Source organism: Ochotona princeps, chromosome 15 (assembly GCF_030435755.1).
Source record: "Ochotona princeps isolate mOchPri1 chromosome 15, mOchPri1.hap1, whole genome shotgun sequence".
Taxonomy (NCBI): domain Eukaryota; kingdom Metazoa; phylum Chordata; class Mammalia; order Lagomorpha; family Ochotonidae; genus Ochotona; species Ochotona princeps.
In genome coordinates this window covers 458,535-474,145 of record NC_080846.1, presented here as the reverse complement: position 1 = coordinate 474,145, position 15,611 = coordinate 458,535, and the positions used below count along the sequence as shown (strand labels likewise).

The window sequence follows — 15,611 nt, the reverse complement described above, 5'->3', positions numbered from 1 at the left end:
ATGTATTCCCATCAGGACCGCTGATTAGGGTGGGGAAGGCTGAGGCATGGGGAAGGTGGGTGGGACAAATGCTTCCAATTTTTTCCTTTTTTGGCGGGGAGGAGAGGAGGGGAGTGGGCCTTTCCCAGCTGCCAAACTATATCAGCACCCAGGGATGGGGAATGGCCACTTGACGTCAGTTGAGAAACCCCAATATGGAAGACATTCCGAGAATATTGCTTGAGTGGCTTTGGTAGTTCTGAGATGCTGCTGGTTTTCGTTGCTCCAAGCTGAGAAAATCCTTCCAGGGTCCATGGCTGACAGAGCCCACCCAGTGCATCCACTCAGACACTTGCTGCCAAAGCTCAGCCAGCAGAGCTGTCCAACCTTCTGACGTGGCACTGTTGTCCCCTGCAGGTCTAGATGAGCTGGTTGTCATGTTGTCTCCCATGTGCACTGGGCATGCTGTTCTCTGCACAGGCATCAGCAATTGAGGAGGCCCAGTTGCAACACATGCACTCCAAGGTTGGACTAAAAAAATCCTATGATTTCCCCTGTGGTTGGAGTTTTGAGTCCAGTGGTCCAGTTAGGGTATCCCTTAAGAAACCTCGCCTGGGGTGACCTCAGACTTGATTCCTGTGTGAGCCAGCTGGTGCAGGGTCTGGTTGACTCTGTCACCTGCATCAGCCTCCACCACCCCTACTGGTGATTCAGTTGCCTGGTCAGTTCTGTCCTCAACCCTATATCCCACGCAAACTGAAGGTGCTGTGTAGTCCAGCCCAACCCAGCCTGCCACCAATCAGGCCCTTATGCACACCAGCTGGAACTGCAGCCTCGTTGGGGCAGTGCCCGGTAACCTCCACCAGGCCTGTCCCCAGCCCAGGTTCCTGCACATGCCAGTATGTTCAGTAGGCTGTGACAGGTCCAGGCAACAATGAGGATAGCATTCCAGAAGAGAGACTAATTTGAGGACTAAGTCTGATTATTTACTTATTTTTAAAGATTTGTTCATTTGAAACAAGACTGATAGAGATCTTTCCTGTTCTGATTCACTCCCCAAATGGTCACAGAGCCAGCACTGGGCCACAGACGCCATGCCATCCCGGTCTCCCACACAGCCAGCACTGGGCCACAGACGCCATGCCATCCTGGTCTCCCACACAGCCAGCACTGGGCCACAGACGCCATGCCATCCTGGTCTCCCACACAGCCAGCACTGGGCCACAGACGCCATGCCATCCTGGTCTCCCACACAGCCAGCACTGGGCCACAGACGCCATGCCATCCTGGTCTCCCACACAGCCAGCACTGGGCCACAGACGCCATGCCATCCTGGTCTCCCACACAGCCAGCACTGGGCCACAGACGCCATGCCATCCTGGTCTCCCACACAGCCAGCACTGGGCCACAGACGCCATGCCATCCTGGTCTCCCACACAGCCAGCACTGGGCCACAGACGCCATGCCATCCTGGTCTCCCACACAGCCAGCACTGGGCCACAGACGCCATGCCATCCTGGTCTCCCACACAGCCAGCAGTAAAAGATTCATTTGAAAGGCAGAGTTGCAGAGAAGAAGTGGCAGAGGCAGAAAGAGTGAGGAGAGAGACTCTTCCATCCACTAGTTCACTTCCCAAATGGCCACAGTGCCGAGGCTGGGCTAGACCAAAGCCTGGAACCGGGAGCCTGATCCCGGGAGCCTGATCCCGGGAGCCTGATCCCGGGAGCCTGATCTTGGTCCCCACATGGGTGCCGAGGCCCAAGTCCCTGAGCCATCTGCTGCTTTCCCAGGCCCGTTAAGAGGAAGCTGATTGGGAATTGGAGCAGCTTGGTCACAAACCTACACCAATCTAGGATGCCAGCGCTGTTGGCAGCAACTTAACCTCACAGAGTGCAGCACCAACTTTCTTCTTGTTGAACTTGAGCATTTAAAGCAGTAGGCTTCTGGTTTAACTGCTATCTACATCCCAGGAACTGTCTGGTTCTCACGTGACTTCTTCCTTGACAGAACCGGAGCCCAAATGGGATCCTGGCGTGCTCAAGGAGACTACCTTAACCACTATAGTACCGCACCAGGCCCCCATGGGAGGTTTTTTAAGAGGTGTATGTTCAAGTCTCACTGTTTCAAAAACAGACAGACCACTGCGGGCACCTGTGGCGGGCTACTCCAGAAGACACTTTTGGGGGATTGCCGCAATGGCTGATCTTCCCCTTGTATGTGCCAGGATCCCATATAGATGCTAGTTTATGCCCCTGGCTATGCCACCTCTCATCCAGCTCCCTGCTTACAAAAAGGCAGCAGAGGGCAGCCCAAGCTTTGGGACCCTGCATCCATGTGGGAGACCAGATGGGTTCAGTTCCTACCGTTGCAGGAGTGAATCATTGGATGGATGATCCTTCTCTCCTTCTCTCTGTAAATCTGCCTTTCCAATAATAATAATAAATAAATCTTGAAAAAAGAGAAACGATGCCTCTTTCTGTGTGAGGTGACCTGCTTGGCCAACCTGTCCAGGGTCCGCAGCGCTGACCGCAGGCTGCAGGGCAGAGGCATCTGTAGCACGTTATTGCTCATGCTCAGACACAGCACAGCTCTTCCCTGCTGCTAGTGGGAGCCAAGGCACCATCGCCCTGTCCCGGGCCCGGGGCTGCCTTGTACACAAATTCTGTTGCGTCTGCTCTGAGGCCGCCTCCCTGCTTCGTGTTGGTTCCAGTTGTTCCTGGCACCTGCTAGACCAGGATGGCCTTCCAGGAGCTCTCGGTGACTTCCTGAAGCAGAAGGGGACAGGGCAGGGTACAAGCTGTTGGCTGCCTCGTGCTGAGGTTTTGAGCTCCCATGTCATTTTTTTTTCTTTAAATCTCTGACATTTCATATTTGAAATGTATGGATAGTTTCATAGAAAACAGAGCAAAGTCCTGCCTAGATCCGAAAGGAAGAACTAAACCAGACAGATGTCAACTTGAATTTCTGCCACAATCATGTGCCTGTGGCTCTGACTGCAGCATGCTTGTGCCTCCCACAGCACACAGGAAGCAAGGCGACCTGGGGGACCCTGTGCCTGAAGGACACGGACATGAAGGCTTCCTTCCTGGCTGTATTGCCAATGGGATCTGGACTAAGTGGTTCTGATGTCTTCATTGTGTCACTCTCAAACTGAGGCCAGAAGTAGAGGTCTGAAGAGCAGGAAGTCAACCAGGAATGAGCATCCTGCCCAAACCTCTGGCCTCCTTCCCAGCAGGTGCCCCCAGGGGAGTGCCTGGCCCAAGGTCCAGTCACAGCCACACACTTGCACTGAGTGCTCTGAGGGGAAAGAAACCTGCTTTCTTCACACTCGGCAGGTTTTTCTTTCACTTGTTACAGACCTAAGCATAAACTGAGGACAGAACAGAGTTGGCTTTCAAAGTCAAGACCGGGTGAGTGGGTACAGGACCCACTGGTCATCTAGCAGACAAGAGATGCCTGTCTCTTCAAGAAAAATTTCAGAGTGAAGATACTTTCACGCCAAGGCCAAAACAGCAATAATAACACCCCTATGGGTGCCAGTTCATGTCCCGGCTGCTCCACTTCCCATCCAGCTTCCTGGGAAAGCAGTCGAGTGTACAAGTCAAAACCTTGGGCCCCTGCACCCATGTGGGAAACCCCGAGGAGGCTCCTGGCTCCTGATCAGTGCAGCCCCAGCCACTGCAGCCATTCGGGGAGTGAACTAGCAGATGGAAGACATTTCTCCCTATAAATCTGCTCTCCAAAATAAATCATCTTCTTTAAAAATAAAACAAAAAGATGCACAGGTTGCATCGTGCCTTGACAGACGTTGCATTCACCGTTTCAGGCCTTCCCACAGCGAGCTCCAGGCCCACCGAGTGGAGGGGCACATGGAAGGGCCGAGGTCCGGGCGCAGCCCTCAGGCAAGACTAGAAGCGCTGCTCCGAGAACTCTCGGGAAAATAACACATCGAGTTTTGGAACTTCCTCAGCCAGATAGACTCAGCGCCTCAGAACCGCCTCGCACGTCCCCTCAGCACCTCCTCGCACGTCCCCTCACTGTCCCCTCAGCACCTCGCACGTCCCCTCACTGTCCCCTCACCAACTCTCAGCGTCCCCTCAGCACGCGGCTGCCCCTGCCCGCCTTCCCGCCCACACGTCACCACCAACGGCCACCCACTAACTGCCAACGGTCGCCGCTCACGCCGAGTCCCCATTGGCCCAACTCAGAGAGAGGCGGGCGCAGGCACAGGCGCCGAGACCCCATTGGCCGAGCTCAGAGGGCGGTTGCGGCCCCATTGGTGGAGGGCGGCGGGCCGCTGGCGCAGGCGCAGGCGCGGGCCTCGTGCTGACGGCGGCGAGAGGACGCGGAGGACTCCGGCGGCGCGGCCATGTTGCGACTCGCGGCCAAGCTGGTGGCCTTTTTCTGGAGGAGAGAGGACGGCCCCGAGAAGGCGGTCACGCCGCCTGGCCCCGAGTTCGTGGAAGGTGCCGCGCGCACTCGGGCGGCTGCGTGAGACAGCGGGCGGGACCGGGCCGCCTCCTTCGCACCTGTGTCCCCCAGTACCCAGCGGCCCGTCTCCAGGCTGACCTGGGCCGCCCCGGCGGCCATGCGCAAGCCGGGCACGGGCAGCCGCAGCCCTCGAGAATTCTGACCCCTCCGGGGTCGTGAGGTGGTTCCCTGTGCCTCGGGACGGGCTGCTGTGTCCCCGGAGGTGCGGCCTGAGCCGCGGGCGCAGGTGTGCCCAGGCCGGCCGGGCTGCAGTGTCCCTCGCCCCGGCCGCAGGCGCCGCAGGGTCCGCCCGAGCCCAGCCCTCGGGGTGGGTCCCCATGCCAGCGAGGCCCGCGGGAGGTGCTCGCTCTGTGCGCGGGCCCGGCCGTGACTGTGTCGGGGGCCCTCGAAGGGCAGGTGGCTGCCCAGCGTGTGGGCATTACCGCCTGCCCTGCCCAGCTGGCAGCAGGCACAGTGCCTACCGGCTCGGAAAGGGCGCATGGGCGCGGGCAGCGAGAGCCAGGAGTGGGAGCCCCAGCCGTGCCCACCACCTGTGCCTGCTCCTGCACACCCGCGGTGCCTGTGGGGAGTCAGAGTGACCCGAGGGGGGCCTGCCTGGGCACCTGCCCTCTGCGGCCAGACCTGGACGACTGTGTGGCCTTGTTCCCCGTTCCAGGCGATGTGAGGCTCAAGACGGTGCAGGGCGTGGTGACCAGGTACTGCAGTGACTACGGCATGATTGATGACTTGATCTACTTCTCCAATGACGCCGTGACCAGCAAGGTGCTGCTGAATGTGGGGCAGGAAGTGATCGCCGTTGTGGAAGAAAACAGAGTGTCCAGTGGGCTTAAGGCCATCAGGGTAAGCACCCTCGCGTGGGAGGTGGCTCCTCAGCTCGGGTCCTCGGAAGTCATTCAGACAACACGTTTATGAATCAGAAAACTCAGTTTGCCTAAAGCTGACACGAAGAATATTGTTAGCAGCTTGTTATTCTTTTGTTGCTTTAAAAAAAAAGATGTCTTTTTATTGGAAAGTGAGATGCATATATAGAGGAGGAGAGACAGAGAGGAAGATCTTCCATCCGATGATTCACTCCGCAAGTGAGCCACAACGGCCGGTGCTGCGCCGATCTGAAACCGGGAACGAGGAACCTTTTCCGGGTCTCCCACGCGGGTGCAGGGTCCCAAGGCTTTGGGCCCTCCTCGACTGCTTTCACAGGCCACAAGCAGGGAGCTGGATGGGAAATGAAGCAACCAGGATTAGAACCGGTGCCCATATGGGCTGCTGGTGTGCACAAGGTGAAGACTTTAGCCACTAGGCTACCATGGCAGGCCCAGTAACTTCTTTTTTCTAAAAGTGTTTTTAAGTAGAATTGCTGGGTAAAAGGATATGCAGAATTGATAACTTAATAATTACCAAATTAATATCCAGTGATGTTAATATATGGTGAAGCACAGGATAAAAGACTGGCTTTTGGTCAGCATAATCAGGCTCTGAACTCTTTGCCAATCTAATGCATAACGTGATCTGGTAGTTTTATTATTTAAACGAAAATTAGTTGAGAAATAATCCATGACTGTTCCACTGCCCCAGATGCCGGGCATGGCCAGGGCTGAGCCAGGAGCCAAGCCCAGGTCTTCACGGAGTGTCTGGGGCTCCGTCGCCCCTGCGGGCTGGTGGGGCCAGCGCCTCTGGGCCCAGTGCAGGTCCCTCAGCAAGGGACTTCCACCTTAAAGGACAGCAGAGTCTTCACATTTTTTCCTATGAGTGATTTTGTGTTGCTTGTTCATTTTGGAGGGATCAACTTTTGGTCTTATTTCCAGCCTGCGGGCTGAGGAAGTCACAGCTTGTAAGCAAACTGTTGCGTGTAGGTGTTGTCCATACTCCCTGCAGGAATGTCTGTGCTGCAGAATTTCATGTTGTGGAGTTAATATATCTCTTCATTTGGGCTTTGGGCTCTGCCTGTAGAAAGGCTTGTTGTACTTCTTAACTGCAGATAGTCATCTTTTCTCTGAAGTTGTTTCACTGGTTAACATTTGGGTGTCTGATCTGCCTGAACTTCTCCTTGGTGCGTAGAAAGAGAAGGGAGCCATCTAATGGCTGCCCGGCCGTCCTCCCCAGCGGGCTTCCAGTGGATCCCACTGTCATACCCAGCATGGACAGGGAGGCTGCCCCGTGGCAGTCCTGCTCTGAGATGCTGTGCTCTGCCCTGCTGCGTGCCCAGCAGGGCAGAGAGAACATGGCGCCTGAGGCTTGGGTGGTCCGCATACAGTTCTGCTTGCCGTGTTGTGGGTGTTGAGGTCATTTGGGGCGTGAACCAGCAGGTGGAAGACCCCCTGCCTTTCCAGGAGGGATGTATAAGTACAAGGGGAGTTGGCGTGTGTGGGCTGGCCAGTCTTGCTGCTGGCAGCGCTCAGGTTCCCTTCCTGGGTGGCACTTGGCCCTTGACAGTCTGTGGGCATGTCGCAATCTTTGTCCCCTCTGGACAGGGTCCCCTGGGTTCCCTGACATTTGAATCCTGGTCTGCTCCAGCCACCAGCTGTGCCTGTCCCTCTTACATGCTCTGCTTAATGTTCATCTTACAATTCAGCTTTTCATTTATGTTGTGAAATGCCTTGTTTCCCAGCATTTTATGCTTTTGTTCTATTACTATATTTTATATTGTGTTTCTAAATCAGTCTTTCCTAAAAGAGCTGTGCGTTTTAACGTGAAAGCCGTGGTCAGCTCTGGAAAGCCGAGAGGCAGCAGGCGATGACCCGGACAGGTGTGTCCCTGCGTCTGGTGGGGATCTGCGTTGGGTCCCGGGCTTCTGCCCGAGCCTGGACCAGCCCTGGCCATTGCAGGCACTTGAGGATGGACTCTGTCTCTCTGCCTTTCAAATAAGCAATTTTGAAAACTTATTTTTTATTTATATTTTTGAAAAGATTTACTTATTTTTTGTTGGAAAGAGAGATCAGATTTATGGAGAGAAGAGACAGAAAGCTCTTCTCTGCACTGGTTCACTCCCCAAATGGCCACCATGGCCAAAGCTGAACTGATCCACAGCCAGGAGCCAGGAACTTCTTCTGGGTCTCCCACACAGGTACGGGGTTCCAAGGCCTTGGACCGTCCTCTGTTGCTTTCCCAGGCAACAGACAGGGAGCTGAATGGGGAGTGGAGCAGTTGGAACATGAACTGGTGCCTATATGGGATCCTGACACATGCAAGGCAAGATTTAGCCAGTGATCCATTGTGGCAGGCCCTAAAAGATAGTTACCTATGAAACAGTAAAGCAGTGCAGTTTGTAAATTTGCACTGTTTAGTCATGTGTAACTATTTAAATTTCTATTTGAATAAATGTTTAAACATTTGTGAGGCTCGGAGATAGAATGCACACCCTGCTGCTTGACCGCTCACAGTCGCCGGGGCCGCCCGTGGGTGACAGGACCCAGCTCTGAGCATCAGCCCTGCTTTCCAGATGGTTTGCGCTGTGGCAAACACTGCAGGCCCAGCCTCTGACCCGCCCAGCAGAATGTCTGCCCCGTGTAACGTGAGTGCCTCCTGTGGTCGGTGATGGCTGTTGCTGTCAGGAGGTCCTGTGGGCAACCCTGGAGATGGCGGACGGCCCCTTTGCCCTGGCGGTCCTCAGGGACTGCTCTCGGTGGCAGGTTTTTGCTGAATTGCTTGGACCATACATTCCCCTGCCTTTTTCTTGCCTTGACTTACGAGTGTCAGACTCCCATCATGAGAGATGGACAAGTGGCTCATTTATACTACCTTCCTTTTTCCTCACAGTATTTTTTAAATTATGTAACATTTCCTGTAAAGATTGCCTTTATAATTTCAAGTGTCTGCACTGCAACTATTAAAGCAAATATCACAGTTAGTTAAGATTTTTCTAGAGGAGTGACAGGCCTGAGCCTGCCATGTTGATGGTTTTCCCCTTGGACTCCTGTGAATTTTAAGACACAATTATTGATTTTTTAAAATAATTTATTATTTTTATTTTTTTAATTTTTTTTTATTAATTACATTGTATTATGTGACGTAGTTTCATAGGTACTGGGATTCTCCCCTCCCCTCCCCAAGCCCTCCCCCCATAATTATTGATTTTATAATGAGAATTTTAGGGCCTGGCCCTGTGGCAGTGCAGGTAAAATCTCTGCGTACAGTGCTGGCATCCCACATAGGCACTGGTTCAAGTCCTGGCTGCTCTGCTTGCAGTCCAGATCACAGTCAAAGCACCTGGGAAAGCAGTGGAAAGTGCTCGGATCCTGCTGCTTTGTGGGAGACCTGAAGGACGTCCCTGACTTTGCCCTGGCGTTGCAGCCGTCTGCGGAGTGAACCAGCTGATGGAAGAGTTCTCCTCCTCTCTCGAACTCTGCCTTTCTTTGTTTTCTCTTCCATTATTATTATTATTTATGATAGAGTTCCATAGGTTCTGGGGTTTCCCTTCCCCCTCCCCAAGTCCTCTCCCCCCCACAAACACATTGATTTCCCCTATATTATTACAATAGTGTAGTTCTTCATAAACAGAGCTCTGTCATTGTGGGCATGGACAATGGAAGAGAATCCAGCATTCTGTTGTCAAGATATATTTAACAGTTTCATTGGGCGGCCATCTACTTTTTAAAAATATTTATCTATCTTTATGGGAAAGTCAGATATACAAAGAGGAGGAGAGACAGATCTTTTGTCCGATGATTCACTTCCCAAGTGGCCGCAGCGGCCAGTGCTGAGCTGATCTGAAGCCAGGAGCCAGGGGCCTCTTCCGGGTCTCCCACACAGGTGCAGGGTCCCAAGGCTTTGGGCCGTCCTCGACTGCTTTCCCAGGCCACAAGCAGGGAGCTGGATGGGAAGAGGAGCTGCCAGGATTAGAACCGGCGCCTATATGGGATCCCGGCGCATTCAAGGCTAGGACTTCAGCTGCTAGGCCACGCCGCCAGACCCGACAGTGAAGAATTTAATATGAGAAAAAAAGCTGTTTTGAGGAAATGAAAATAAAAATGAAAACTTCAAAATGCATGAGCTATAGTTTCTGCTGATCTTTGTTGGTGAGATGTGACTCCTGCAGGTAATAAATGGGTTTTGTCTTTTGATCTAGTCTACTCATCTGTAACATTTGGTTGATGAATTTAATCCATTTATATTCACCCATTTGTATATGCAGGGGTTGTAATTTAGTCCTGTCATTTTAGCAATGGGTTGATAATTGTTGGATTTAGTATCTCGTTGTGATTTTACTGGGATGTTCTTCACATTTGCCTTTGGTTTTGGAGTTCTGTGCCCCTCCTGGATGTTTCCCAATTCTTTCTCTAGATTAGGGAAATTTTGCCTTATTATTTCATTAAATATATTTTAAACCCAGCTTCTCTTTCTGCACCTTCTGCGACTCCCATACTCTTATATTTGGCCTTTTAATCGTGTCTTTCAATTCTTGAATACTTTTTTTTTTTTTTTAACCTGATCCAGCTCTGCTTCCAGCTTTTTGTTTATTTCCCCTTGGTGACAGGAAATACCTTCCAATTCTGAGATTCTTTCTTCTGCCTCCTTCATTCTATTTTGGAGCCTCTCCACTGTACTATTAATTTGCTCCACTGTATTCTGCCTTTCTGACGTATCAGCTTTCGTTTGGTTCATTTCCAGTGTGACATATTCCTTGAATTCCTTGAATGCTCTGATGTTGGCAGAGGGTTTTGCTCCTTTGCAGGGGAGCCTTCAGTAGTATCCATTGTGCCTCTGTCCCCTCTTTTGCTCTTGGTCATTGTACTTCTGGGTATCAGATTCTTCTCCTTGGGGCAGGTTTCTAAGCTGTGTCACCCACAGGTCTACAGTTCGAGTTTACTTATTGCAGTTGGCACATGGCTCTTTGTTTGCAGTCACTTGTGCCACTCCCTCCAGCGAGTTCCAGGTCTGGGTTCTTATGTTAGGTTTCCACCATGGTCTCCGTAGCCCCAGCTCCTGGCTCACCACTCTCCACCTCCTGTGACACCGTGCTGAGACTGCACTGTTGTCTGTACAACTTTTCTCCCACTTATAGTTGGAGCAGGTCCCAGGATTAGGGAGACTTCAGGTGTCCTATCTAGCTAGGTTGTTGGTGGTGCTGATCTTGCCGGAACCTGTTGGCTGTCAGATCTGAGGGCCACACGGACCTGTTTTGGCTTGTAGGATGCTACGTCGGTACAATGCACTGAGCCAAAAACGAGTTCGCTCCCAGCTTAGCGCATGTGCAGTCCTGTCCCACAGCCTTTGCCTCCCTACACGAAGTGGCACCTGATGCAGCTCTGGTGGGGGTCTGGGCTGTGAAATCCACCCTGTTCCTGCACTGCCTGCTTAGGGTTCTGCTGCTCTGTCTGCTCCTAGTTGAACCAAACAGATCCGGACAGGCAGTCACCTGCTGAGCTCCCGGTGAGCTCCGTCCCACCTGGCTGCCAGTGGGGCTCAGTGTGCCACCTGCTGACTGCCACACTGCAGTCGCACACTGTTGTGTCTGCTGCTTTCCCGTGTCCGTCTGTCTCCAGGTGCCCCTCTGCTGTTGGCCTCTCTGCTTCACCCTGGCTGATGATTCTTCTCCGTGTGCCACACTCCGCTGTCTCACAGTTCTCTCTGCCTTTCAAATAAGAAAATCTCTCCAAAAAATGAAAAATTTAAGTAGAAAACTGGATTGTTTTTCCTAATCTCAAAGGCTTTGCCATATTTTTTTAGGTGATCCTGTAGTTTTGTGCTTTTGAAGTGGTATTGTAATAATAATGACACTAATGCATGAAATGAGTAGTTTCCCAGGTTTTAGCATTCTCAGTTCCTGAGACCGAAGCATTCTCATGTACTCTGGATTTTTTTTTTTTTCATTTTGGTGTTTTCCTTTCTGAAATGCATAACCTAAAATTTATCCTTTTTACCGTTTGTTTTTTTTTAAAGGTCTATTTTTATTGAAAAATCAGATATATAAAGAGGAAGAGAGACAGGGAGGAAGCCCCTCCATTCTCTGGTTCACTCTCCAAGTGGCTGCAGCGACCAGAGCTGCACTGATCCAAAGCCAGGATCCAGGAGCTTCTTCCATACCTCCCACACGGGGCAGGGTCCCAAGGCTTTGGGCCGTCCTCGACTGCTTTCCCAGGCCACAGGCAGGGAGCTGGATTGGAGGCAGGGATGCCAGGATTAGAACTGGTGCCCATGTGGGATCCTGGCACATGTAAGGTGAGGGTTTTAGCCACTAGGCTACCTCGCTAGGCCCAGCGATGTTTAAGAGTACAATTGGTTGGTGTTCAGTACGTCTGTCTGCGTTTTGGTGCACATGGTAGCACTGGTTCCCTGATTTTATCAGCATCCCTAATGGAGACCTGTCCCGATGAAGCAGTTAAGGTGTCTGCTTCCTGTAGGTACTCTCACACAGGTCCTTTTGGTCCTGGTACCTCTGCTTGTCTCCCTCAGCACCGTGCTGTCCAGGAACGCCTCCCTCCCAGTCCCCGTTTCCTCCCCTGCCTCTACACTTGCTCCAGTGACCAAGTGCCTGTCACTCCGCTGTGTGCCCCCAGCACCAGCGCACAAGCTGGGTACTGATGCCCAGCATCTGTCTGGTTTTTATCGGCAATCTGCTCACCTCCTTTGTGGAAAACCTGTTCACATCCTTTGCCCATTTTTAAAAATTTGGTTTCCTTTGTGAGTTCTTACTCGCTCTGGATATTAACCCTTATTAGCAATTTTATTTGTACATAATGTATACCTGTCATTCTGTCAGGTGTCTTTACACATATTTGTATTAAGATTTTAAATTCTTTTTCATTTTATTTGAAAGGCAGAGAGACAGATCTTCTATCTTCTGATTCACTTCCTTCTTGTTGGGAGCCAGGTAGGTGGCAGAGTGCTGTGAGCCCTAGGTGACATCCGTGCAGGGTCCCTGTGCGGTGGCACCTGCTGCCCGCAGGGCTAGGTCAGAGGCTGCAGCTCAGACCCGTGGCATGCGGATGTTCCGTGTGGCAGCTCTACCCTGTGGCAAAGTCTGGCTCCTGTTTTGCTTTCTTGATAGCGTCCTTTGGGGCATCAAGTTTTATGAAATTCGGTTTATCTGCTGGTCTGTGGATAGCTTACCTGAGAAATCATGGACTAATCATCCACACCACCCCCATGTACTGTGAGCTTTGTCGTAGCTCTGAACGTGAGATCTTGATGTGCTGTAGGTGGGGACCCAGCCTTGTTTCTCTCCGCACGTGAACATCAGTTTTCCCAGGACGTTTTCTGCGAAGAGGCTGCAGTATGGTCCTGGCACCCTTGTCAGAAATCAGTGAGCTGCCGAGGAAGGGCTTATTGCCGGGCTCTGTGTGCGGTCCCGCTGCCTGTGTGTGTGTCCATGCCAGGGCCGCACTTACTGCTGCAGCGTTCTAGGAGTTCTGGACTCAGTTCATGTCACTGTCCGCTTTGCTCTTCCCCTTCAGGCCATTGTGATTCTTTAGGGTCCTTGAATTTTATGGTGGACTTTTTCTATTTATGTAAAAATACGCTGGTGGATGTTGGGCAGGTGTAACACAGAATCTACAAATCACTTTAGGCAGGTTACCATGTAAATAATTCCAAGTCTTCCACTTTATAAATAAGTAGGTGTCTTTTCCATTTACTCAGACCTTTGATTCACTAACTGGCTGTAGAGTTTCCATTGAAGTCTTCCATCTCCCTAATGAATTCCGGCATATTCAGGGGCTTGGGATGCAATTCTAAGCAGAGTGGCTTTCTTTGTTGGAGTCTTCATTGCAGGCGCGTGGAAACAAGGCTGATTGCCTGCTTGCTGCCTCGCTCTTCAGGGAGGGGCAGTGTTTGTCCTGTGCACAAGGTTGTGCCGCCTGTGAGCAGAGATGATTCTGCTGCTTCTGCAGTCGGGAAGCCTGCTGTTCCTTAGCTGAGTCTGCCCTGCGGAGTGGGCGCAGCGGGAGCCTGCGGCCCTGCCTTGTTCCCTGTCTCTGGGCAGTGAGTCCAGTCTATAGCATGGTTGCATGTTTGTGACAAGGAAGGCTGTTGAATGTTGCCGGTAGCTTTTTGTGTGTCAGATGAAATGGTCATGTGACATTTTCCTTCATTCTCTCAGTGGGGCGCTCTGCGTTTAGTGGGGTTCATGTGTTCAGCCACGTCAGCACCTGGAAATGCTGCCTTCACTAAAGTCTTCAAGGCTTTGGCATCTGTGTTCATACAGGGTTGCTACAGACTGACTGTCCTGTCTCCCCAGATTCGTGCCTTGAAACCCTAACCCCAAGGTGAATGGATTAGGAGGCAATACCTTTGGGAGATGATTGACTCCTGTGGGACAGTATGCTTCGAGTCCCTCCACCTGGGAGCTCTGTCGTCCTCCCGCCGGGGGACTCAAAGTGTCCCTCCGGGGGCAGGAGCAGCCTCTCGCCAGTGACGGCCTCTACTGGCCACTGGGCCTTGCACTTACAGCCCACATGGATTAAGAGCTGCAGTGTGCCCTTCTTGTCTGTCTTGCAGGTGGAAGCTGTCTCTGATAAATGGGAAGATGACAGCAAGAACTTGAACGAAGGCCTGTCAGACCCCCGCCCCCGTGTGCTGATCGGCTGTGTGACGTCCCTCGTGGGAGGCACTGGCTACATCAACCAGACTACGCATTTCTCTCCAGAGAGTGTGTGCGAAGGTAGCCAGAGAGATGCCTGCTCTGCGTTTAAAACTGGGTTTTGTGTCTTCTGAATAGTTTGTATGGAATAGGGTTATTAAGAAATTTATTCATTTGTTTAGTTATTTGAAAGACAAAGTAACAGAGAAGGAGAGGAGGAAAGAGTGAAAAAGGGAGATGTTGTGTTTGCTGATTCACTGCCCAAATGGCCACAATGGCTGGGCCAGGCCAGGAGCCTCTAGCTGCATCCTGAGCTCCACATGGGTCACAGGGGCCCATGCACTTGGTCTGGCCCACTGCCTTGCCACCATGCACTTGGTCTGTCTCCCACTGCTTTCCCAGGTGAGTCGTCAGGGAGTGGATTGGAAACAGAAGAACTTGAACTTGGACTGGCACAGGGTGGGAACCCAGCATGTCCGGACTCAGGCCCTTATGGGGTGACAGGTCAGACCGTGGTGTGCTGGCTGTCCAGGCGAATCCTCCTGCAGTTCTGGCATCCCCTGTGAACGCTGGTTCTGGTCTCAGCTGTTCCACCATTCCCTGAGCTCACTCTGTATGGCCTGAGCAAGCAGTGGAAGACAAGCCAAGTCCTTGGGACCCTGCACCCATGTGAGGGACTGCAAAGAGGCTAGACTAGAAAGAAGATAGCTCTTTGTGTCTCTCTTTCTCTCTGTAAAGCTTTTTTTAAGGTTTATGTGTTGTAAAAATTTATTTGTTTGTATTAGAAAGGCATATTTACAGAGAAAAGGAGAGACAGAGAGGAAGATCTTCCATCCACCGATTCACTCCCCAAATGGCCACCATGGCCAAAGCTGAGCCAGTCCAAAACCAGGAGCCAGGACCTTCTTCTGGGTCTCCCACGTGGGTGCAGGGTCCCAAGGCACTGGGCTCCACTGCTTTCCCAGGCCGCAAGCAGGGAGCTGGAAGTGAGGTGGAGCTGTCGGGATATGAACTAGTACCCATATGGGATCCTGGCACATGCACAGTGAGGATTTAGCTAATGAGCCATCATGTGGGCCCCTGAAATAAATAAATGTTTAAAAAATGATTGACAGGATGAGATTTGAGTCTCTGCAGTGCTGTCCTTGGAGACACTCAGCTGTTGGGTGGAAGTGCTGGTTTGTGGAGGGTTGAGTTTTTTTTCTTAAATATTTATTTATTTTTATTACAAAGTCAGATATACAGAGAGGAGGAGAGACAGAGAGGAAGATCTTCCATCTGATGATTTACTCCCCAAGTGAATGCAACAGCTGGTGCTACGCCGATCCGGAGCCAGGAGCCAGGAACTTCATCCAGGTCTCCCACGCAGGTGCAGGGTCCCAAAGCTTTGGGCCGTCCTCGACTGCTTTCCCAGGCCACAAGCAGGGAGCTGGACGGGAAGTGGAGCTGCCTGGTTTTAGAACCGGCACAAATATGGAATCCCGGCATGTTCAAGGCGAGGACTTTAGCTGCTAGGCCATGGCGCTGGGCCCAGGACTTTATTTTTATTTTTTACGCTAAAAGGAAAAAAGACATTTTGGAACGAACTGCAGCTAACTCAGTATCTGCTGTGCTGCTGGTGTCTGTG

At 51.9% G+C, this 15,611-nt stretch overlaps 1 protein-coding gene across 4 annotated transcripts in view; it reads left to right on the top strand.

Moving 5' to 3' along the window:
• The first annotated feature begins 4,288 nt into the window (after positions 1 to 4,288).
• The window catches only part of MOV10L1 (Mov10 like RISC complex RNA helicase 1), a 60,183-nt gene continuing 48,860 nt past the window's right edge, over positions 4,289 to 15,611 (top strand). For all 4 annotated transcript variants that reach the window (XM_058673812.1, XM_058673811.1, XM_058673810.1 and 1 more), the window contains exons 1-3: positions 4,289 to 4,445; positions 5,126 to 5,310; positions 13,903 to 14,065. In XM_058673812.1, the coding sequence (XP_058529795.1) occupies positions 4,349 to 4,445; positions 5,126 to 5,310; positions 13,903 to 14,065 (445 nt within the window). In that variant the 5' untranslated portion in view covers positions 4,289 to 4,348. The remainder of the gene's footprint in view (positions 4,446 to 5,125; positions 5,311 to 13,902; positions 14,066 to 15,611) is intronic.